The 25589-nt window shown below is 44.8% G+C and overlaps 3 protein-coding genes across 3 annotated transcripts in view; 2 read left to right on the forward strand and 1 right to left on the reverse strand.

The window, feature by feature from the left end:
- Positions 1 to 11098, forward strand: part of LOC309548838 (uncharacterized protein) — a gene marked incomplete at its 3' end in the record, with an annotated part of 605194 nt that extends 594096 nt beyond the window's left edge. Inside the window, exons 4-6 of the mRNA XM_082248774.1 lie at positions 10086 to 10209; positions 10326 to 10423; positions 10820 to 11098. Of these exons, the coding sequence (XP_082104900.1) occupies positions 10125 to 10209; positions 10326 to 10423; positions 10820 to 11098 (462 nt within the window). The 5' untranslated portion in view covers positions 10086 to 10124. The remainder of the gene's footprint in view (positions 1 to 10085; positions 10210 to 10325; positions 10424 to 10819) is intronic.
- The window catches only part of LOC309548831 (uncharacterized protein), a gene marked incomplete at both ends in the record, with an annotated part of 260742 nt that extends 246790 nt beyond the window's left edge, over positions 1 to 13952 (forward strand). The window contains 1 exon segment of the mRNA XM_082248768.1: positions 13241 to 13952. Coding sequence (XP_082104894.1) covers positions 13241 to 13952 — 712 coding nt within the window.
- The window catches only part of LOC309550245 (uncharacterized protein), a gene marked incomplete at its 3' end in the record, with an annotated part of 2091994 nt that overhangs the window by 373833 nt on the left and 1692572 nt on the right, over positions 1 to 25589 (reverse strand).

Raw genomic sequence — 25589 nt, forward strand, 5'->3', positions numbered from 1 at the left:
ATAACAATGCAATGTGGATTTTCCTCACCCACCCACTAGCACACCTGCGTCCCACCCCCTTATCTTTGCCCTATATGGCCGTTGGTGCACATAGGAGAGTTGGGGCCCTTATAAGTCCTGCTCCGCAGGGTCACTGAAGCAGCCTGAGATGTGCAATGTCCACTCTGGACCTCAGAGTCTTTACTGTGAGTGAGGAGACAGGTGCCCTGTGGTGATACAGGGAGAGGCTTGGCTTACCCTCACAACGCAATTAACCAGGTCAGTCCGCTGCAGTCTCCTCTCACTGGATTCACCAGACGTCTGGACTCAGTGCGTGTCTTTGAAAGCAGGTCCCTCTCTCAGCTGGTGTGGTCTTGGGTGAAGCAAGTTCTCTCAGCAGGGTTCTATCTCTGTGCTGCAGTCTTTCACAGCTAGTCGTATGTCCTTTCTCTGGCTGAGCATGTGGTAACTTCTAGAAGTCTTCCATGACCTCCTTCCTCAGAGCTGTGCAGGAAGTCCTCCCAGGACATTAATAGGTGATAAAACCTGAGAAGAAGGATAAGAAGTCATCCAGAGCTGGTCTCTATCTCCCTCAGTCTTCTCCTCTCCTCACACACCACTTCCTGGTCACACTGTGATGATGCCACAATCATGTGACTGAAAAGGCCAAGTCCTGTGATCAATGCTCAATGTTTTATTAACAGCATACTGAGTCCATCTGCCATCTACTGGGCATTTCAGATAATACAGCCTGTGTAACTCTACAGGGTTACATGCTCCCCCTTGAAAATACTTGCCTTCCACTGGCAAGTCCTAGCCAGGGGGCTTAACAAAAATTCAAAAGAAAAAGGTTTAGCATACATACAGTACAGTTAGCACAGTAACATCCTAGCTAGCTAGTTATCTAGGGTAAAGAGTCACTAACATTTACCACTTCAGCTAGTGCATGTAGGAAAGTGGCCATTTTAGATGCCGCTTGTGTCAGCGGGGCATAACTGGGCTCTCCTATATTATCATAAACTAGGGCCCTAGGGGGTTACCGCACTCTGGTGCTGTGTCTCAGTTCTCGCTGTGGAAGAGGATCTTGGGACATCAACTGTGGAACTTCGACTCCTGCCCTCAAACTAGAGTCTCTAAGGGAAGTTCCAGGCACAAAACATGGACTTTCTGGATTTAACCTTGGAGAACTTTGTGAACCCACAGGAGTTAAAGGAGGCAATTGCTGTGTTTCTTCAGCGGGTGATGACCACCACTGATCCTCTGCACTGGGAGCACTGGGAGTTCCCGGGGTCTCCTCTGCCCCATTTCCAGGACTCTCTGCTGGGTTTTCCCTCAGTTATTCACCACCCATCTCCTCTTCATCAGCATACACAACTGAAAGCAGATGGTTTCTATGCCAAGCCTTTATTCGGCCCTCCGGGCCCCTAATGTTGTACACTGGCAGCCCTTCCAGTTTGGAGACAACCTCAAACAGGGTATCTTTCCATCTGTCAGCCAGTTCTAGATTCCGGAGAAGAACTTTATCCCCTGCTTGAATCTCCCGATATCTCACCTTAGCATCATACCTTCTTTTGTTCCGTTCTTCCATTTTTGCTGCAGCTTGGGTGGCCAACTCATAGGCCCGATGAAGGTTTTGTTTGAGGTTCCTCACATATTGAAAGTGTGAAGTTGAATCTGTTCCATCAGGAGACACTCCCAAACGGACATCTATCGGCAATTGAGCTTCTCTTCTGAACATTAGGAAATAGGGTGAGAACCCTGTAGATTCATGCCTTGTACAGTTGTATGCGTGGACCATGGCTTCCACATGTTTACTCCAAGACCGCTTCTCGACTTGCTTGAGAGTTCCTAGCATATCTAGGAGGGTCCTATTGAACCGTTCTGGCTGTGTGTCGCCCTCCGGATGATAAGGTGTGGTTCTGGACTTCTGTACCTGCAACATGTCCAACAGCTCCTTGATCAACTTACTCTCAAAATCTCTACCTTGATCAGAGTGTATCCGATTGGGTAGTCCATAGTGAATAAAATACTTCTGCCAAAGGACTTTGGCTACAGTCACAGCCTTTTGATCTTTAGTGGGGAAGGCTTGAGCATATCTGGTGAAGTGGTCCGTTACCACCAGCACATTTCCAATTCCTGCTGTATCATTCTCAATGCAGAGATAGTCCATGCACACAAGATCCATGGGTCCTGTACTTTTCAGATGACCCATAGGGGCAGCTCTCACAGGCAGGGTCTTCCTCTGGATACACCTCCTGCATGTCTGTACATTTGCTCGACATGTTCCCTCATGCGAGGCCAATAGAACTGATCTTGTACTAGGCCATAGGTCTTGTCCACCCCGAGATGCCCATGTTGATCGTGGAGAGCTCTCAGGACCATGCCACGGTATCTGTGCGGTAGTACCAATTGTTTTCTGTCAGGGTGATCATGATACTTCACGACCCTATAGAGTACTCCATCTTCGAGATGTAGTCGGCTCCATTCTCTTCGGTATAATTCTCTTGGACTCACAGGTAGATAAGTCAGCAATTTGGGATTCTTTGTCTTTATATCTCTGATAACTATCCCAATATACCAGTCCTGCGCTTGAGCCTTCCTCTTGTCTTCTGTGGTTATACTGGACCACTGTTGAAGCATGACTGGAGCATGGAACACCTCAGGCACAGCTTCTGGAGAGTGGCTAATGGAGTCTATCCCTCTTAGCTCGGCAAATTCTTCTTGACTCTCGGCCACCACATACATCTGACAAAAGGCTCCTACCACCGGCCCAGGGATCTCTTCCCACTCCTCTTCTTCTTGGTGAGGAGGGAGTCTAGGTCTGCAGGACAGGGCATCTGCGCTGACATTCTTGGGTCCAGGCTTGTACTTCAGGCTGAAACTGTAGCTTGACAAGGCAGCCAACCACCTATGTCCTGTGGCATCCAGCTTAGCTGTAGTCTGTATGTAGGTAAGTGGATTGTTGTCAGTCCTTACTTCGAATGTTGCTCCATACAAATAGTCATGCAGCTTATCCACGATGGCCCACTTGAGTGCCAGAAATTCCAATTTATGAACTGGATAGTTCTTCTCTGCACCTGTAAGACTTCTACTTATGTAAGCCACCGGCCTCAATCCTTCTGGATAACTTTGGTGCAGTACACCCCCTAGGCCTTCCATACTGGCATCCACATGGAGGATATATGGTTTCTCAGGGTCTGCATAGGCTAAGACAGGAGCTTCTGTAAGTCTCTTCTTCAATGTCAGAAAGGCGTCTTCACATCCAGAAGTCTATTTTTCTCCAAAGGGGTCTTTAGGATATGGTGCCTTAGCACCCCTTACGTCAGAGGTAATCTTCAGCAGGTCATGTAACTCTCGAGCCATCTTTGAGTAGTCTTTCACGAACCTTCGGTAGTAACCACAGAATCCCAGAAAGGACCGCAACTCGCTGATGTTATTTGATCTTGGCCAATTCAACACTGCTTCAATTTTAGCAGGATCTGTGGCTACTCCTTCAGCGGAGACTATGTGCCCCACATAAGTAACAGAGTTTTGGGCAAATCGGCATTTGTCCACTAATAGCTTCAGGCCTTCAGCTTGAAGTCGATCCAACACCTTTAGCAACCTATGTTAATGCTCCTCTGGCGTCTTCCAGAAAACAATTAGGTATTCTAGATACACTAGACACTCTTTGGGATTCATATCCCCCACAGTTTTCTCCATCAGCCTCTGAAAAGTAGCAGGAGCTCCTGTGACTCCCTGTGGCATTCTGGTAAACTGGAAGAACCCCAAGGGGCAGATGAAAGCTGTCTTTTCCTGATCCTCCTTCTTCATGGGTACCTGATAATATCCAGACCTCAAGTCAAGCACACTGAACCACTGGCTGCCAGATAGGGCGTTCAGGAGATCCTCTATCCGTGGCAAAGTGTACTGATCTGGCACAGTCCTCTTGTTCAGAGTACGGTAGTCCACACATAGCTGAACTGAACCATTCTTTTTCCTCACTACCACAATAGGTGAGGCATAGGGGCTCCGGGACTCTGTGATGATGCCTGCTCCTTCCATCTGCTGGAGTATGTCCCGGACATCTTCCACATCTCGAGAGGGTATTCTTCTTGACCTTCCTCTGAAAGGAGTAGAATCAGCAAGTCTTATAGCATGGGTGGCACTCTTAGAACACCCCACGTCCATCTCTGCTCTGGAGAACACTCCCTCTCGGGTGGCCAGTTTTGAACGAAGGCTGTCTTTCCACTGCTGTGGTAGAGGAGAATCTTCTAGATCAAAATCTAAAGGTGCTTTCACATGATCCTTCTGTTCTGTTCTCACAGACATGATAGACAAAACTTAGAAACATAGAAACATAGAATGTGTCGGCAGATAAGAACCATTTGGCCCATCTAGTCTGCCCAATATATCTGAATCCTATGAATAGTCCCTGGCCCTATCTTATATGAAGGATAGCCTTATGCCTATCCCATGCATGCTTAAACTCCTTCACTGTATTTGCAGCTACCACTTCTGCAGGAAGGTTATTCCATGCATCCACTACTCTCTCAGTAAAGTAATACTTCCTCATATTACTTTTAAACCTTTGCCCCTCTAATTTAAAACTTGATCTAAAAGGTGTATCACACCAATCTTCTGATGAAGATCAATCTGGATTTCTGTGAGGGTCAAATTCTGTACCATCTCCGGAAAACTCTGACACCACCTTTTTCGCCAATCTTTTACCTCAGGTATGACCCTTCTTCTGATCCTCTTCAGGCAGAGACTCAATAAGGTATTGTCCAGTTCCCCCCAACATTTCATGGTGCATTGAGGCTATGGCTCGTAAAGTTTTGGTCTCACCAGGCTTCACAAATGCAGGTTCTGTTCCTGAATAGTGGCACAATCCTGGTTTTGTTTCAAGGGCTAGTCGTTGACACTCTTTTCCTAGGACAGGGCTGACCTCCATCAGTCGGTCTAAGGAGACGTCTCCAACTTCTGTCAGATAGGCCCTGAATATATCCTGTACCATCTTTGCATTAGTACCCAATATTATTGGGGCACACACTTTCTTGGCCGCAGGGCATATCAAAGCTTCCAGCTCCATAGGACATACAGTATCATCCCTGTGTTTAACTGGGGAATAGTTATGGTCACTTTTATGCATCCCTCCACAGGTTGAGCTTGAGACCCAACGCCCCATAGCTGAAACTCTCCTGCAGGTTCCATAGGAATGTGTTTCAAATGACGTTCGTAGAAGTCTCTGTAGATAATGGTGACTTGAGAACCTGTATCTAGCAATGCTGAAGCATGAATTCCTTCTACTTGCACGTGTATCAAAGATTTAGGCCCAATCTTGGCCCCAACAGATAGACTATATGTAGGCCGGGTCTTACTTCGCTTGTAAGACCTGGTCATTTGAGTCTCCTCAAGCTCGGTTGCCAGCACCTCCACACCCACCTCCATGGAATTCGCAGAAAATGCCCTGACTTTCCACATTTAAAACAGTCCTCTCGGCGGAGTGAATCCTCAGGAAACAGTTTTTTCTGAGTCTTCCTGTGTTGCCCCCCACTTCCAGGGGGAGGATCTGCTCTCTCTGGTGGTGATTTGCATAAGAGCTCCAATTCAGCCACCTTCTTCCTAAGAGCTGACAGTTCTGTATCCTCTTTCTCCTTCTGTAGGGGTGGACACGTCTGGTCTTCCAATCTCCTGGCTGTATTTATTAATGTGGAATAAGGCAGAACTTTATCATCCAACTTGGCTCTCAGCAGATTCATAACTGGATTATTGGTCAAACCACCTCTCTGAATTTGCTTAGATAGCCGAGCATCCAACTCAGAGGCAGTGACTGCTCCTTTATGGAATAACTTTCCTAGCGATAGCCGTAACCGGTTGATATAGTCAGTGGCTTTTTCATGCTCCTTCTGCTTAGTGGCTAGGAACTTAACCAACAGATCATCCAAATCTTCTGATTTCCCATAAGCATCCTGTAATGTAAGACTTGTAGATAGTCGTGCACAGTAGCTTGCCCATTTACTCCCCTGTACAATCTTATCATGTCTGTAGCGGGAAAATGAAGACTCTCTACCAACCGCTGTTTCTTTATGGTATCCGTACAAGACCATTCCTCCAACAACTGCATAGCATTATCCTTCCAGACCTCAAAAGGCTCTTCTCCTGCAGGAACAGGCTGATTCCCAGAAAACACCTTTAGTTTGCGGTAACTATGGGTGTGGTTTGCCGTCACTATGGCTACTGAGAGTTTCTGTAGTATGTCCGATACATCACTACCTCCTGTAGGCAGGGTGCGTACTTCAGGGTTGTCTGGTTTCAGTAATGCTGTAGATGGATGAGATTCTGCTTTAGGAGTAATCATCCCCTGTCCTGCAATAGGATGGGCAGCTTGTTTAGGAATGGCTCCGGCCTTTCCGGAGATGGGAGTCAGGAGCTTAGAATAATTTTCTGTGACATAGTCTTTCTGTTCTAATTTAAAGGGTGGTTGCAGTGAGACCCTTTCTTTCTTATCAAGGAGAGCGTACACTAAGGAGCATCCTTCATCCGGGGCTCCATATAAATGAATGTTGGTGGGTATCTCATGGTCTCCCAAGTTTGGCCTTCAGAATCCTGCAGGATATCCCTGATGGTCGCCATTTCTATTCCCAATCGAATTTCTATACACAAGATGACGTGATTCATCTCCCAGCAGAAGGGGACTTTGCATAACATCACAGCTTGCTGTAATGGTACATTTCTTTGCTGGGCCCACTCTTTTGCAAAGGAGGGAGTGGCCTGAGGACTTAACCTATTCTCACTGGTTGTACCCCAATAGATCTCAGCAGTGCCTCCATATGTAACAGGGTTTTGGGGATGCCCCCTAGTGTCTTTGGGGTCCCTAAACCTAGTTAACTCACTATGCCTGACAGGCGGGTCCTGAGCCTCCGCTATCTGGGAGCTGGGGTACATGTCTGCGGCAGTGCCTCCACCCAGTGGGGCATCCGGGGTAAAGATGTGGGGTCCCACTGGGAACATACTTGGTGCAATGAGACTGACACAGCCTAATTAGAACTAACTTTATATAGTAAGTAGCAAATGAACCAACATACATAGGAAAATACAATAGAGTAATGTAGATAACAATGCTATGTGGATTTTCCTCACCCACCCACTAGCACACCTGCGTCCCACCCCCTTATCTTCGCCCTAGTGGCTGTTGGTGCACATAGGAGAGTTGGGGCCCTTATAAGTCCTGTTTCGCAGAGTCACTGAAGCAGCCTGAGATGTGCAATGTCCACTCTGAACCTCAGAGTCTTTACTATGAGTGAGGAGACAGGTGCCCTGTGGTGATACAGGGAGAGGCTTGGCTTACCCTCACAACACGATTAACCAGATCAGTCCGCAGCAGTCTCCTCTCACGGAATTCACCAGACGTCTGGACTCAGTGCTTGTCCTTACCAGCGGGCCCCTCTCTCAGCTGGTGTGGTCTTGGGTGAAGCAAGTTCTCTCAGCAGGGTTCTATCTCTGTGCTGCAGTCTTTCACGGCTAGTAACCTGTCCTCTCTCTGGCTGAGCATGTGGTAACTTTTAGAAGTCTTCCAGGACCTCCTTCCTCAGAGCTGTGCCCGGAAGTCCTAACAGGACCTGCGATGATGCCACAATCATGAGACTGGAAAGGCAGCCAGTCATGTGATCAATGCTCAATGTTTTATTAACAGCATGCTGAGTCCATCTGCCATCTACTGGGCATTTCAGATAATACAGCCTGTGTAACTCCACAGGGTTACACATATAACGAAAATTTCCCTTTTAAATAGCTAAGACCGAAATGCCAGCAGGGAAATTAGGTCCTACTCCTAAACTAGGCAGAAACAAATGGAGGGCTGTAGCAGAGTATGTGGGGTTATGCCTGCAGGGACAGCCCCATAGGCGTGGTAAAGCTTTTTCCTGCCTATTCCTGATGGGAGAAGCATAACCCAATGGTCTAAGAAGATATGGAGCAACATCTGTTAATGAACAATAGAGAAATATTTCTATCCCCCTTGGTGGTAGTGGAGATGATCCCATCTATAAGAATTTACAGTACATACACACACAGCACAAGGCCGTGTTCACATTACTAGGTGTTTCTCAGGGCTGCAGTTCCTCTGATCTCCACAAGGTGATCTCACTTCTATTCAGACAGGAAATCTCTATGAAATACAGACAGGAAGTGATTTCAGGTACACACAGGAAGTGATGTCAGATACAGACAGGAAGTTCCAGATGAAAGGTCAGTTGGGAGGAAGTAGAGAGGAGAGATTACTGGAAGTGGCTGCTGAGGAGGTAATAAGATCTTATTTTCTATTTACACCCAGTAACCCCCCCCCCCGTCATGTCCGTACTCTTTCTCCATAGTCACTGTGATGTCTTTTATCTCCATATAGTGTGGAAACCTAGATCAACCCCTTCAGGGGGATCCGTTGATGAATAATATATCTACCTTCCAAAGCTGGCCATACATGGTTCAGTTTTATTGTTCAGCCAGCGGAATGAGAGAAAAAAAAACTGAAGCGATTCCCCCATCCACACGTCGGAGCACTATTGTATTCTGACAATGGGGGGCACTCCTCCGCTCTCAAAATACACAGATTAGTGATGAAACTATCGGCTCACATGGAGTGACTTTTATCCGGCAGTGACTACACATGGATGGAAATGTGACCGATCCCTGCTGAACCAGCTGAATTTCCATGTATATTTCCTTAAGTGACTTCCTCCCCTCCCCCGCATCTCCTTCATTATGTAAGTGATAATCTCCCATTGGCTGAGCAATATTCTCATTTGTCTCTGAGCTCCTTCTTGCTATTCCTCGTCCTGCCTGTTATTTCCTTGGATTGATTTTCTGTGTAGTGACCCCGGCTTCATTGCTTGGATGCGCTCGTCTGTTGCTTTCCCAGACCTTTATCCTGATTCCTGGATCTCCTCCTCATCTCTCCTCCATATCCTCTTACACAGATTTTCTCCACACCTACAGTGACCCTGGGAGGTGGAAAGTTGGCACCAGCATGCAGCAAAATCCATCCCCACCATTAGGAGCTCCGTAGAAAATTGTCTGCTATTTGCACTCCATTCCTCTGCACGTCACCTGATCACATGAGAGATTACTTTCACACTTTACTGACAGATTTTTCTATCAGAGTTCACTCTTCAGTTTAGGAGAGGTAGGATGCACCCTGGAACAATGATTTAGTTTGCAAGGGAGCCTCATGTAGAGGACTCTTAAATCTCTCTATTCATATGTCCCTCCCTTCAGAGTCTATATGTCCTATGACCTCACACTGACCTCACAGCTCCCCCCCCATGTCTCTCTCTTGGACAGAGGGGTGGCTGTGGACGTTGTATACTTGGACAGAGGGGTGGCTGTGGATGTCGTATACTTGGACAGAGGGATGGCTGTGGACGTTGTATACTTGGACAGAGGGATGGCTGTGGACGTGGTATACTTGGACAGAGGGGTGGCTGTGGATGTCGTATACTTGGACAGAGGGGTTGCTGTGGACGTGGTATAATTGGATAGAGGGGTGGCTGTGGACGTGGCATACTTGGACAGAGGGGTGGCTGTGGACGTGGTATACTTGGACAGAGGGGTGGCTGTGGACGTGGTATACTTGGACAGAGGGGTGGCTGTGGACGTGGTATACTTGGACAGAGGGGTGGCTGTGGAGGTGGTATACTTGGACAGAGGGCTGGCTGTGGACGTGGTATACTTGGACAGAGGGCTGGCTGTGGACGTGGTATACTTGGACAGAGGGGTGGCTGTGGACGTGGTATACTTGGACAGAGGGGTGGCTGTGGATGTGGTATACTTGGTTTTTTTAAAAAGCGTGTGACACAGTTCCCCACACAGGGCTAATGTGTAAGTATAAAGTCTACAAGCTGTAAAATCCATTTGTAAAAGGGATAGAAAATTGGCTAAAGGACAGAGAATAGTGGTTAATGATTCTTACTCTGAAAGGTATAAGGTTATCAGACCAGTGTTGGTATAGGATTGAATATACGCAGGTTTTCTATGTTGATTAATCTGAATGGACTTGGGCCGTGTTTTTTCAACCAGATTAACTATGTAACTATGTGTGTGGATGTTATCTATATCATTGTGTGTGTCAGGTTCCTATAAGGTGTTAGGATGTCACTGTCTATTTCTCCATGGAGGAGTGGGAGTATTTAGAAGGACACAAGGATCTCTACAAGGACGTCATGATGGAGAATCAGCCACCCCTCACATCACCAGGTAAGAGGAGACTTTATTGTAAAGGAGAGAGCAGTACGGAGGGTCCACCTAGATCCCCCATCATCTGATAAACACATAGAAACAATGTATTCAGTCAGTCTGTGTGTTTTCTACAGATGGATCCAGTAATGGGAACCCACCAGAGAGATGTCCCCGTCCTCTGTATTCCCGGAATTCCACACAGGAAGGTCACACCATCCCTCACCATCATCAGGTAGATGAGGAACAATCACTGATAGTATCATTAGGATCTATACATTATCTGCATTGTTACCATTGATGTCATTTTTATTATATATTCAGAGTGGAAACCTGAGAGATTCTAAAGTTGAGGTTAAAGAAGAGATAAAAGAGGAGGATGATGAGGATGGGGTGATGGAGGAGTCAGAGTTTCTAAAAGAACACAAAGATCTGTACCAGGACACCATGGAGGAGTCATCCAGCTACAGAAACCCACCAGAGAGATGTCCCCGTCCTCTGTATTCCCGGGATTCCACACAGGAAGGTCACACCATCCCTCACCATCATCAGGTAGATGAGTGACAATTATTGGTAGTTCTGATTTATACACAGTATATTTGTTACAATTAATGTTTTATTATATATTCAGAGTGGAAACCTCGGGGATGATAATATTGATGTTAAAGAAGAGTATAAAGAGGAGGATGAGGAGTATGGAGTGATGGAGGAGTTTTCAGAAGGACACAAGGATATGATGGAGCCACCTAATACCAGGAACCCACCAGAGAGATGTCCCCGTCCTCTGTATTCCCGGGATTCCACACAGGAAGGTCACACCATCCCTCACTGTTACAAGGTTGGTGGGACGGAGCATCTAGAACATGGACTCATTGAAGTGATTTTTTTAAATGTGATGTCACAATATTGAAGCTTATGTTTTACAGATGACCTCTTCTATTATTTTCTTGGTATAGTGTGAAGATCCAATCGATATAGAATTTGAGGTGAAAGCAGAAGAAGAAGAGACGTATGTGAGGGATGATCAGCAGTCTATGGAGGAGGATGGAATAACGGGGACATTTATAGAGGAGGACACTCCTACAGAGATCAGCACAGGTGGGTCATTAACACTAAATACATTCCTCCACCCATACTGCTCACTGATTGGTCCAGAGTAGGGCGGGGACTGAGTGATATCAGCCTGTAATACCCTGGTCACTTTCCTGAGCTGTGTTCCCCATCCTGTATTCCTGTATTTCTCTCGGATAATCTTCCTTCTCTGTGCTGCAGACACTATTTATGTATCTAGACTGGATTTATGGAGATTCTGGGGTTCAGCTGGCAGCAAAATGTTTGTTTTCACCAGAGGAGTTACTAGATCTTGGCACCTGGGGTCAGGGTCGGGACAAGGGGTGGGCAGGAGGGGTGGCTGCCCTGGGTACTGTGGTATCATGCGGGGGGGGGGGCACCATAAGGAAATTCAGGGGGGAAGGGATCTGTGTTGGGGGGAGGAATTTAAGGAGCAGCAGGGGCTAAGAATTGTTATAGGAAGGGAAATTTAGGTGTGTGCTAGAAGTGGGGATTCATGGGTGATTTGTGTTGGGAGGGGGTGGGAGAAGGGGATTTGTGCTAGGAGGGTCAATTTTGGGGGGTTTGTACTAGAATAGGTGATATGGTAAAGGGGGATTTGTATTAGGGGGAGAATTTATTTTGTGGGATTTTTGCTAGTAGGGGTGTGCGGAGTAATCATGCAGATTAATGCCCAATGTTTTTTTTCTATATTTTGGGGGGGGGGGGGGTGTTTGCTGACACATAATGCTAAAACATATTGGGGTGGGGGGGTGCAGTTTGGCATGTTCGCCCTGGGCAATAGGTGACCTTCTACCGGCACTGCCTGGGATATGTGCTTTAGATTTCCTTCCTCATGCCCAGGTCTAGTAAGTTCTCTGATAGAGCAATACTCCCGGGGTTACTTACTCTGCTGTTCACTGGCTGTGCCTGAGTTATGAGTTCTGACCCTTACAATGTATAATTTTATTGTACATTACATACGCCTGATGCCTGCACTATATACTCTATGTTGTACATTATATACGCCTGACCCCTGCACTATATACTCTATGTTGTACAATACATACTCCTGACCCTTGCACTATAAATTCAATGCTGTACATTACAGACCCCTGCACTATATACTCTATGTTGTACATTACATTCGCCTGACCCCTTCACTATATACTCTATGTTGTACATTACATACTCCTGACCCCTGCACTACATAATCTATGCTGTACATTACATACTCCTGACCTCTGCACTATATCCTCTATGTTGTACATTACATAGTCCTGACTTCTGCTCTCTCCCCTCTACCCACTGCTATATATACACATAATATGGGTTCTCTTTTGTTACACCCATTTTCTACCAGCTGAACATTTTATATCGGTAGATAGTGAGTAGGTGTCCCGCATATCAAGCCGTTAGACTGAGACTGCCATTTACTATCATATAGCAGATCTTGACTTGGACACCTAGTCACCCTCTACCATTTACTAGTTACCTTGAGGGGGGAATTGTAAGATCCTCAGAGACAAAGCTGCCTGATGTGGGTGGAGTCCTGGTTTAGGGGAACCAATCTGCTGATGTCTAGTAATAATCTTTTTATTTCTATTTTAGTACATGGACGGGAGATGAGGAAAACCTCAGAGGATTGTCTCACTTTGTCTCCAGACTGTAAAGTAGAAGATGAGGACATCACACAGTATAGTCCAGGAGAAAACCCGGCTACCTCAAATGTCCATCCGGCACCACACAGTGTAGATAGACCATCGTATTCCTCTTATCCTGAGGAACCTCAGACTGTGAGGGACGGTGCCGGGCCATCCTATTCCTCTTATCCTGAGGAACCTCAGACTGTGAGGGACAGTGCCGCGCCATTGTATTCCTCTTTTCCTGAGGAACCTCAGACTGTGAGGGACGGTGCCATCCTTCCAACAGATAAGAGATTTTTCTGTACTGAGTGCAGGAAGTGTTTCAATTTTAAATCCAAACTTAATGTGCATAAAAGATCTCACACAGGAGAGAAGCCATATTCCTGTCCTGAGTGCGGGAAATGTTTTTCACAGAAGTCTGATCTTTCCAAACATCAGAGATCTCACACGGGGGAAAAGCCATATTCCTGTCCTGAGTGTGGGAAATGTTTTTCACAGAAGTCACATCTTTACACACATCAGAGATCTCACATGAGGGAGAAGCCATATTCCTGTCCTGAGTGTGGGAAATGTTTTTCACAGAAATCACATCTTTATATACATCAGAGATCTCACACGAGGGAGAAGCCATATTCCTGTCCTGAGTGTGGGAAATGTTTTTCACAGAAGTCTGATCTTTCCAAACATCAGAGATCTCACACAGGGGAAAAGCCATATTCCTGTCCTGAGTGTGGGAAATGTTTTTCACAGAAGTCACATCTTTACACACATCAGAGGTCTCACACGAGGGAGAAGCCATATTCCTGTCCTGAGTGTGGGAATTGTTTTTCACAGAAGGCTGATCTTTCCAAACATCAGAGATCTCACACAGGGGAAAAGCCATATTCCTGTCCGGAGTGTGGGAAATGTTTTTCACAGAAGTCTCATCTTTGCAGACATCAGAGATCTCACACGGGGGAGAAGCCGTATTCCTGTCCTGAGTGCGGAAAATTTTTTTCAGACAAGTCCAATTTTTACAAACATAAGAGATCACACACGGGGCAGGAGCCACTTCCCTGTTCTGAGTGAGGGAAATGTTTTCCACAGATGTCCAATCTTGCAAGACATCATTAGTCTCACATGGATGAAAATACTTATTCCTGTCCTTAGTGTGGGAAATGTTTTCCAACAAAAATAAATTTGGTTATTTATCAGAGATGTCACATGGGGGAGAAGCCATATAAATGTCCTGAGTGTGGTAAAGGCTTTCCACAGAAGTCCCAACTTCACAAACATCAGCAACTGCACACAGGGCTGAAGCCATTTTCCTGTTCAGAGTGTGGGAAATGTTTTGCACGAAAATCATACCTTGTTATACATCAGAGGTCTCACACGGGGGTGAAGCCATTTTCCTGTCCTGAGTGTGGGAAAGGTTTTGTACGAAAAGAAAACCTTGTTACACATCAGAGGTCTCACACAGGGGAGAAGCCGTATTCCTGTCCTGATTGTTGGAAAGGTTTTTCACAGAAGCCCCATCTTAACACACATCAGAGATCTCACACGGGGGAGAAGCCGTCTTCCTGTCCTGAGTGTGGGAAATGTTTTTCAGATAAGTCCACTCTTTCCAGACATCAGAGATCTCACACGGGGAGAAACCACTTTCCTGTCCTGAGTGAGGGAATTGTTAATCACTGAAGTCCTGTCTTCCTGTACATCGGGAATTCCACACAACCATCAAGGTGTATTAGGGTGGGAAAGGTTTTCTATATGAATGTTGCTGGACATCACAGCTTTATGTGGGGAAGAAGCACACCCTGATATACATCTCAGATATACTCCATGGCTGATCTTCATCATGTAAGAAACACTTCATAAGGAGATCAGAGATCACCAAAGACATGGATGAAGTGTTGTCCTGTGTTGGCCATTGATAGCAGTAAAAAATAAAAATGGAGTCTGTGACGGAACTGCTTGGCACCCTGACTAGGTGCTTCCTTCTGCCAAACCGTGCTTCCTACCCTCCAAACCCTTCTGGGCAGACTGAGAACTAATACCAGCCCCTTTTACCCCAAACATCGTACACAGATGAGGTAAAATCAAGGTAAAATCCAAAGGAATGACTGTTTATTGAAACTCAGACACATACTTCATACCGTACAGGAGGATATCCCCTCCTGATCATATTACCCTAACAATACAAACTGTAAACAAGAATATAATTAACATAGCTAAGGAACAGCCAACATGAACTACGCTACTCCCCCTCTAGCAACTGATAACTTACAGTGATATACTTAACATGAGCTAATTAACTGGTCACTTAAACCAGCCTAGGTGGAGGGGACAATACTAGCAGACAGACAGAGACAATAGAACAATGGAAGAGATCTACTTAACATAAACACGTTATAGCAGGAGGCCCAAGTGGTTTGAGCTGATTACATAACATCTACAGTCATTGCTGGTTTGAAGCATAGAGGCCCCAAGTATGGATATGGAACCACCAGTTCCCGGAGTCTGTGTGTTTTGGGGAGACATAAACTTAAATCAGAAAAAAGACCACTCCACGGATCCTCCAGGCATACACCTTCCAAAGAGTAGTGTTAGCTTAAATGCCAGGGCCCATAGTCACTGGGTAAGAGGCTCGATCCCAGTCCTCTCCAAAAGCCTCTGTCCTGGTTAGGTCTGTCACAGAGTCAATACCTTTCAATGGCTGACTACATTTTGTGGTGTGAGCTTTCAGAAACATTTAGAGGTCTATTTAAAAATACAAAAATAGTTGAATGAGTGTGACTAACATTCGCCCAGCTGTGACAAGTTTTGGCAATATTTTATTTCATATGATCATTGGCTCCATCTAGTGGCCATATTGCTTTATTGCACTATTTTTACTGATGGAGGATTTCAGGAAAAATACCATAATATGGCCTCTAGATGGCGCTGGCGATCATAGGAAATCACTGTGTTAATTAAAATACAGCCAGAATTTTTAACAGTTGAATGAATGTTTGTCACATTCGTCCAATGAATTTTCTGTAAATAAGGGAAAAAAACAAGGGTGGTTAGTGAAAGCAGCGCAGATTACACACACTACACATTGTTAGGCACACAGTTAACCCTTTTATTGCCCCTAGATGTTAACCCATTCCCAGTCAGTGTCATTAGTACAGTGACAGTATAGTATTATTATTGATGTATTGGTGTCACTAGTGATGTCGGTGTCAGTTAATGCCCCTCCCAGTGAATGTCAGCTAGCGCCAAATTGCCTGACACACTATAACAGTCCCACTATGATTTGCTGATCACCACCATTACCAGTATAACGTCAAAGCTGTGTAAATTCCACCATAGTTTGTAAACTATAACTTTCACTCAAACCAATTAATATACACTTCATGGGATTTTTTTTGTTTTTACCAAAGTCATGTAGCAGAATACAGTTGGACCTAAACTTATGCAGACATTTGATTTTTTTTTTAATAATATTTTTTTTATTGGATATATTTTACAATAGAAATAGTTTTTTTTTTTTAATGTTTGATTTTTTGTTTATATAATAAAAAATAAACCTAGTTGTGATCGAAGGCCACACAAAAAGCTTTATTTGTGTGAAAAAAATTATATAAATGTCATTTGTGTACAGTGTTGCATGACCGCGCAATTACCAGTTAAAGTAGCGCAGTGCTGAATAGCAAAAAAAGGCTCTGGTCATGAAGGGGGTAAAACCTTCCGGAGCTTAAGTGGTTAAACCAACCATTCATTTAAAACTAAAAATGTGCATTTGGTCATTTGATGGCGCTAAGTATAATAGAAATTGGTGTCATCACCCGGGCTCGTCGGCCTCCTGCTTCAGGGGGTGTGGCCAGATGGACACGTTTCTACACATATGGTGGACTTGTCCTAAAGTGCTCCTCTTTTGGATGAGGGTACACTTTTATTTTTTCAGGTACGACATTCAATATTACCAAAGATGCAAGTATTACCCTACTGATGTGTAGATTGTGTGGAGAGGAAGGGTCTATCTGTAAATAAATGGCACCGTCCCCTGGGATAAATTATGAAATCGTTATGTAACCAGGTTGGTAGGCGACTGATAAGGATGGAGGGAGGGAAGGGAAAGGAATGAGACAAGGAGGGGGTAAGTCTACCAAACACTGGATGTGGGGATTTGAATGTGCCTGTCTATTAATACCAAAGACCAAAAATGGATAAAAAGGATAATACATGTTTATTGATTATAACAAACAACAATATATACATCAAATCATATAAATAATACAATATCTGTTTAAAGTAGATCTTGTGGATATACGCGTTTCACTCAACAGAACTTCCTCAGGATCCAAGAGTATATTCTTATCAGACAAATCCATATAAAATCACAATATCTAAAACAGACAATAATAACAAACGATTAGACATTTTTTGATTCCCCTTTGCTTCTCTCTCTTCCAGGACTTAAAAAATGATTTATTTTTTTGTTTTTCTCTGTGGTATTATGGATATTTTAGTGTCCATCTCCTTCATATCTCTCACTCGTCTTGTACACATCTTCATTAATGTCATTTCATTGTTCACTTACCCCATTGCACCTTTCCTTATTTATTCACACTCTCTTTGGTTGTGTTGGCCCTCACACTCATCTATTTTATTTTTGTGTATTGATAGAGTCACATTTACACTTCACTCTGTGTGTCACTTTATATAATTCTAATATCCCTTTCTGGGGTCGTCCGTATTCATATTGCACATACCATTCACTGCTTTTTATGGTTGATCTTACTCTTTTTCGGTCTTTTGTTCTTTATCTTTCAGCTGTACTCTATACAGATTTCTAAACATCATCATACATCACTGATGCAAGGAGCAGTGTTTTTGATTTGATTCTTTACTAAAAGGGTAAGGACATGTTTCAATGGCTTTTACTGTGATCCTCCTCTCCGCCTTCCAATTTTTTGGAATCCCCCCCCCCCCCGATGGCCCAATTTAGTCTGATTACTCACACCCCCTTTTTTTCTTTTCCTAATAATGTATTTATTTATATTTATTTTATTTTTTCATTTCTTTTTATATACTATGTATATTGATTTGTTATTATTGTTTGTTTTAGATATTGTGATTTTATATGGATTTATCTCATAAGAATATTCTCTTGGATCCTGAGGAAGCTCTGTTGAGCGAAACGCGTAGATCCACAAGATGTACTTTAAACAGATATTGTATTATATATATGATTTGATATATATTGTTGTTTGTTATAATCAATAAATATGTATTATCCTTTTTTATACATTTTTGGTCTTTGGTATTAATAGACAGGCACATTCAAATCCCCACATCCAGTGTTTTGTACACTTACCCCCTCCTTGTCCCATTTCTTTCCCTTCCCTCCCTCCATCCTTATTAGTCGCCTACCAACCTGGTTACATAACTATTTCATATTTTACCCTACTGAATAAACCAGTCGAAAATGTCCTGGAACACACATGGACCTTAATATACTTCATGTTCTTCCCCATGACTAAGCTACGGGGGCGGAGAAAAATGTGTTTGGGGCGTGGCCTGGTGTGAGCTCAGGCTGAGGTTGTCTCTCTAATACCACCATAGGACTCCATGGATGTGCGGCACCAGCGATCTTTCCTCTCTTCCTTAATATACTTCATGTTCTTGGTGGCCAAAATTGCTATTGGGACCGCCTGGAAAAGCCCAGATATAGACATTGTCCTAACGAAGTGTAAGCTCACATGGATAATGCTAAATGAAAGAAAGGTTCGTGTCTTCCAAGACAAACAACCCCTCTTCTACATAATATGGTCTCCTTGGCTCCCCTATCTGCAGGTTCCAAACACAAGGTGCTGACTCCGGGAACGGCTGGCGGTAAATCCTCGGACGGACTTACTACCTTTTCTCTTTCTTTCTCATTCCCATTAAAATCAATCAATGCTTTCACCCTGAGGGGGGGAGGGGGGTGCTGGTGGGGCAGTGAAAAAAAATCCTGCAAGCAGCATCTTTGGAGCATGTTTGGAGTGCTAAAAAAAAGCACCTCAAAAATGCCCCTCTCTATTGAAATGAATGGGAAGCGCCTCAAAAGCACCTGAAAAGTGCTGCAAAAGCGATGTGTACGTAAACGATCGCCTTGTAGAGCAACTCGTTCAGTTCAAAATAGCAGTTCAAAATAGAGCTAAAAGCCAAAACATTATATATGTGTATACTGTATATGTGTGCATATACAATATATATATATATATATATATATATATATATTTATATACAGTATCTCACAAAAGTAAGTACACCCCTCACATTTTTGTAAATATTTTATTCTATCTTTTCATGTGACAACACTGAAGAAATGACACTTTGCTACAATGTAAAGTAGTGAGTGTACAGCTTGTATAACAGTGTAAATTTGCTGTCCCCTCAAAATAACTCAACACACAGCCATTAATGTCTAAACCGCTGGCAACAAAAGTTAGTACACCCCTAAGTTAAAATGTTCAAATTAGGCCCAGGGTGTCAATATTGTGTGTGGCCACCATTATTTTGCAGTACTGCCTTAACCCTCTTGGGCATGGAGTTCTCCAGACGTTCACAGGTTGTCAGTGGAGTCCTCTTCCCCTCCTCCATGACATCACAGAGCTGGTGGATTTTAAAGACCTTGCGCTCCTCCACCTTCCATTTGAGGATGCCCCACAGATGCTCAATAGGGTTTAGGTATGGAGACGTGCTTGGCCAGTCCATCACGTTTACCCTCAGCTTCTTTAGCAAGGCAGTGGTCGTCTTGGAGGTGTGTTTGGGGTCGTTATCTTGTATAAATACTACTAGCCTGCAGACCAGTCTCTGAAGGGAGGGGATCATGCTCTGCTTCAGTATGTCACAGTACATGTTGGCATTCATGGTTCCCTCAATGAACTGTACCTCCCCAGTGCTGGCAGCACTCATGCAGCCCCAGACCATGACACTCCCACCACCATGCTTGACTGTAGGCAAGACACACTTGTCTTTGTACTCCTCACCTGGTTGCCACCACACACGCTTCACACCATCTGAACCAAATAAATTTATCTTGGTCTCATCAGAGCACAGGAGACGGTTCCAGTAATTCATGTCCTTAGTCTGCTTGTCTTCAGCAAACTGTTTGTGGGCTTTCTTGTGCATCATCTTTAGAAGTGGCTTCCTTCTGGGATGAAAGCCATGCAGATCAATTTGATGCAGTGTGTGGCGTATGGTCTGAGCACTGACAGGCTGACCCCCCCCCCCACCCCTTCAACCTCTGCAGAAATGCTGGCAGAACTCATATGTTTATTTCCCAAAGACAACCACTGCATATGATGCTGGGCATGTGCACTCAACTTCTTTGGTTGATCATGGCGAGGCCTGTTCTGAGTGGAACCTCTCCTGTTAAACCACTGTATGGTCTTGGCCACCGTGCTGCAGCTCAGTTTCAATGTCTTGGCAATCTTCTTATAGCCTAGGCCATCTTTTTGTAGAGCAACAATTCTTTTTTTCAGATCCTCAGAGAGTTCTTTGCCATGAGGTGCCATGTCGAACTTCCAGTGACCAGTATGAGAGAGTGAGAGCAATAACACCAAATTTAACACACCTGCTCCCCATTCACACCTGAGACCTTGTAACACTAACGAGTCACATGACACCGGGGAGGGAAAATGGCTAATTGGGCCCAATTTGGACATTGTCACTTTGGGGTGTACTCACTTTTGTTGCCAGCGGTTTAGACATTAATGGCTGTGTGTTGAGTTATTTTGAGGGGACAGCAAATTTACACTGTTATACAAGCTGTACACTTTACATTGTAGCAAAGTATAATTTCTTCAGTGTTGTCACATGAAAAGATAGAATAAATGATTTACAAAAATGAGAGGGTGTACTTACTTTTGTGAGATACTGTACATTTTATCTTGTACCTAGCATCATCAGGACAGATACCTATATACACAACACATTTTGGTCTGATTTTTCCCCCCTGTGTCTGCCCCAGGTCGGGTTAATTTGTTGGGGGTTCGAAGGATGGCCGTGTGCTAGTAAGTCATGTTTGTATTTATTATGATGTATATAAATACAGATTATGTTCTATGTTTATGAAACACTAATATTGAGTCTGTTAATTTCAAGAGAAAACTGTCTGTACATCTTCATAGTCCTGAAGAAGCCTTGTGTGAAATGCGTTGACCAGTGAACAGACAAAGACAAAGTGAACAGACAAAGATAGAGGAAAATGATCTGAAGCAAACACAGTGACGTGCCTCCATCCCTATTGGTTAATGCAAACAGAAAACAGAGGTTGTGGGACTTTAAATGAGGCAGGTCACCAACTAAGATATACGAAAATAGAATCTAAACGTAGTCATTTATTATACATACAGTAATTGATACAAATGTTGACATCAGTAACAAATATGATGCAGACATGTATACAAAAAAAGCTGAGACAAAAAAATCCATATAGTAAGGAGATTGTTATAATAGTAATAAGATATATTCAGTAATAAAGTACATGGCCGTCACTAAATGTTACATCTAAGTGAAGAGAGGAAATATCTATACCTACACGAACCTTATGATATATACCAACTTATCCTTATATATGTATCATATACATGAGTGAAATTAGTAGGAGACATTGATCTCCTGTGTACGAGCTGAGCTCAGTTTGGGGCCAGTTTCCTCATTTTATTGACATCTGGTTTTAGATAAATGAATAAATGTTATTTTAGGATAAATCCATGGAGTTGTTATCTGTCTCATGCTTTGCCCTTAAAGTCCACACATATGACAGTGGTTCCTTGTGAACAGCTGTAGGTTCCCATTTCTCTGAACAGATAGGATGTTGGGACTCTCAGGATAGTTCTGGTTTTTCTTCTCCTATCCAAGTTCTCCAAATAAAACATAAAAACACATCCCCTAGACTGGTCATTGGAGACGAGAGGAAGAGAGCGTGTGCACCTGGCTGTGTGAAAATACCCTGTATCTGACTGTGGCGTAATCAGCGGGAGGCCCGGAAACCAATATCCAAGCGGCTCCTGCGGGGGTACCGATACGCAGAAAGCAAACCTTGCTTCAACAAACAGTTCTCTCCTCAGGACAGAAAAGAAGACAAAGGTAGGCGACTGCACCAAACTTTGATAAGACGCTGCAATGCACATCGATCACCCAGAGAGCAGAGTCCTCTCCATATGTTTTCCTTTTGGTTACACCCTAGCAGCCCGCATGGCGTCTGCTCCCTTCTGCTGACCTCAAGCCAAACATACTCACGTTTCCCGGACCTCTTCCACAGGGCAATCGATGCATCTGCAGGGCGGCCCGGATCCCAGAGGCAGTAACACAACTGCTATATCTGGGCTGGGCACGCTTAGGAGACATGTGCAGAATGGAAACATTTGTTTTATTTCGGATAGATTTGTTATGTCACTAATCTTGTTTCGTTATGGTATTCATTTAGTTTGGTTTCGGAATTCGTTTACTTTTGTTTAGTTTTCATTAAATTTCTTTTCGTATTTGGTAAAATCTGTTTGGTTTATTATTTTCTAATGAATTTCAACTTTTCAGAACAATGGGAATTCCTATTGGTCAAAAAACGATCGACTGATTCGAATTCTGTGTGAAGAAATAGCTGGTTGTTAAGCAGGGGGCTGGGAAGCTGGCCGCCCACATCCTTACCAACCAATGACTCTTTAGGTGTTAGCGGGCTTCCCTACTGACAGATGAAAGGAAAAAAAAGAATGCCGTCATTGCCCGGCAATAGAAAAATGTTTAAAAAAAATGACGTGGGGTCCCCCCCCCCCGTCTATACCGGGCCCACGCCAAAATGTAAAAAACTTACCGTTAGTGTACCGGTAACGGCCTTTCTCTTAATCCTTCCAGGATGGCCTACATTTGAGAGATTGTGGCTTCGCCTCACAGGAAACACAACTAATTTGCAGCTGTTTAACCACTTCCCGCCCGCCCTATTGCAAAATGACAGCGGGAATGTGGTTGAGTTATCCTGACCGGACGTCATATGACGGCGGCCAGGATAACAAGCTGCTGCGCGCTCCTGAGAGCGCGCACCGCAGCGATCGGGCATGTAATGTGTCCCTCGGACACAGCGCATACCCGATCAGGGTAAACAGCCAATAAAATTGGCTGTTTACCACGTGATCGGCTGTGTCCAATCACAGCCGGTCACAATAACATTGCAGGAGCCGGCGGTTAGGATGACAGGCTGCTGCGCGCTCCCGAGAGCGCGCACCGCAGCGATCGGGCATGTAATGTGTCCCTCGGACACAGCGCATACCCGATCAGGGTAAACAGCCAATAAAATTGGCTGTTTACCACGTGATCGGCTGTGTCCAATCACAGCCGGTCACAACAATAACAATGGAAAGCTGATAGTACTGATCTAAGCTGTTCTCCTCACACACACCGATCGTGTGAGGAGAATAGCAGAGATCAGTGATCAGTGAGTACATTTACTGTGTAATTGTAGTAAAAAGTGCACTACACAGCCCCCCCCCCCCCCCAATAAAGAGGACCTGTCACCAGTGTCACTCACAGCCCATCTGGATCTGTCAGAACATCTGGATCTGTGGATCTGTCATCATATCTGGAACATCTAAAAACCCGCCAGTACCCATCAGTACCACCAGTACCCGCCAGTACCCGCCAGTACCCACCAGTACCCACCAGTACCCGCCAGTACCCGCCAGTACCCGCCAGTACCGCCAATACCGCCAGTACCCACCAGTACCGCCAATACCGCCAATACCGTCAATACCCACCAGTACCGCCAATACCCACCAGTACCGCCAATACCCACCAGTACTGTCAGTACCGCCAGGACCCATCAGTACCAATCAGTACCGCCAGTACCAATCAGTACCGCCAGTACCAATCAGTACCGCCAGTATGGCCAAAAGGTTTTTCACAGCACAGGAGGCATTTGAAATGATAGCCGAGTCAGGTGATGAGAGCGCCGGGGAGCTCGCATCATCCGATACTGGTTCGGAATATGAGCCAGTGGAGGATAGTGGATCGGACCTTGAATCCGAGGAGGAAACAGTCCGTCCTCCTAAAAGGATAAGGAGAGTAAGCCCAGAACACTTTCCGTCATCTAGCAGCACCAACACCGCCGCAGCTAGACCCCAAGAAGAGGAGCCCAGTACCAGCACTGGAATAACTAGTGCAACCCGAAGAAGCCGGGCCCAAACCCACCTTCCCGATGCCCTGGCAAACCCCGTATGGTTGCCTGCCAGCTCAGGAACAGCGATAATCCCCCCTTTCACCGCACAGCCAGGTGTGCAGCCCAACACTTCAAATTTTTCGCTATTGGATTATTTTTATTTGTTTTTTCCCCAAGACTTGCTGGAGTACATTGTGGACCAAACCAACATTTACGCAGGTCAATTTATTGCCTCCAACCCCGATTCTTCCTATGCCCGCCCGTTCAATTGGCGCCGTCTTACAGTGGACGAATTCAAAATATTTTTGGGACTTACACTCAACATGGGGCTTTCTAAGAAGAATGAAGTCCATGCCTATTGGTCCAGCCACCCCATCCACCACATGCCTCTTTTTTCCGCTGTCATGTCAAGATCAAGGTATGACATGATCATGCGCTTCCTCCATTTTAGTGACAATTCACAGTGCCCTCCCCGAGATCATCCCAACCACGACAAATTATATAAATTGCGCCCCCTAATAAATTATTTTTTACAAAAATTTGCTGAAGTGTATGTCCCAGACAAAAACATCTGTGTGGATGAATCCCTGATCCATTATACTGGCCGGCTGCACTTCAAGCAATATATCCCAAATAAGAGAGCCAGGTATGGGGTGAAGATGAACAAATTATGCGAGAGAGCCACTGGGTATGTCTACGCCTTTCGTGTCTATGAAGGCAAAGACTCCCAGCTCCAGCCCCCCGAATGCCCAACATACATCGGAACCAGTGGGAAAATTGTCTGGGACCTGGCATACCCCCTGTTCAAAAAAGGGTACCATCTTTATGTGGATAATTATTACACCAGTCTTCCCCTTTTTCGCCACCTATACCTGGAAAAAACCCTGGCCTGTGGTACTAGCAGAAAAAATCGGAAGGGATTCCCACAACCTCTGGTCCAAAAAAACCTTCAACCGGGGGAAAGCGCATTTATGAGGAATGAGGAAGTGTTGGCCATGAAGTGGAGGGACAAGAAAGATGTCTACATCTTGTCCACCATCCACAATGACACCGTGGTGGAGATTCCCCGAAGACGTGGCCCCATTACAAAGCCTGAATGCGTCCACGAATACAATTTGTTCATGGGGGGGGTGGATTTAAATGACCAGATGCTGCAGCCCTATTTATCAACCAGAAGGTCCCGTTACTGGTACAAAAAAGTTGCATTTTACCTATTTCATTTGGCCATGTACAATTCCTTTGTCTGCCATCAAAAAACACCCGGAAACCCACACCTCCACTACCTCAAGTACATTGAAGAAATCATCACTGCCCTAATATACCAACGAGGACCGGCCCCAGCAAGCATTCGCTCAGATAGTGTGAGTAGACTTCACGAGCAACATTTTCCCTATAGTATTCCCCCCACAGAATCAGGAAGAAGGCGCCAAAAGAGATGTTGTGTGTGCAGCAGTAATGGAATTCGAAGAGACACAAGTTATCATTGTCCCGATTGTCCCTCCCAACCTGGCCTATGCATTGGAGATTGTTTCAAAATCTACCATACA

This window comes from Pelophylax lessonae, assembly GCF_965119305.1.
Source record: "Pelophylax lessonae genome assembly, chromosome: 3".
Classification (NCBI taxonomy): domain Eukaryota; kingdom Metazoa; phylum Chordata; class Amphibia; order Anura; family Ranidae; genus Pelophylax; species Pelophylax lessonae.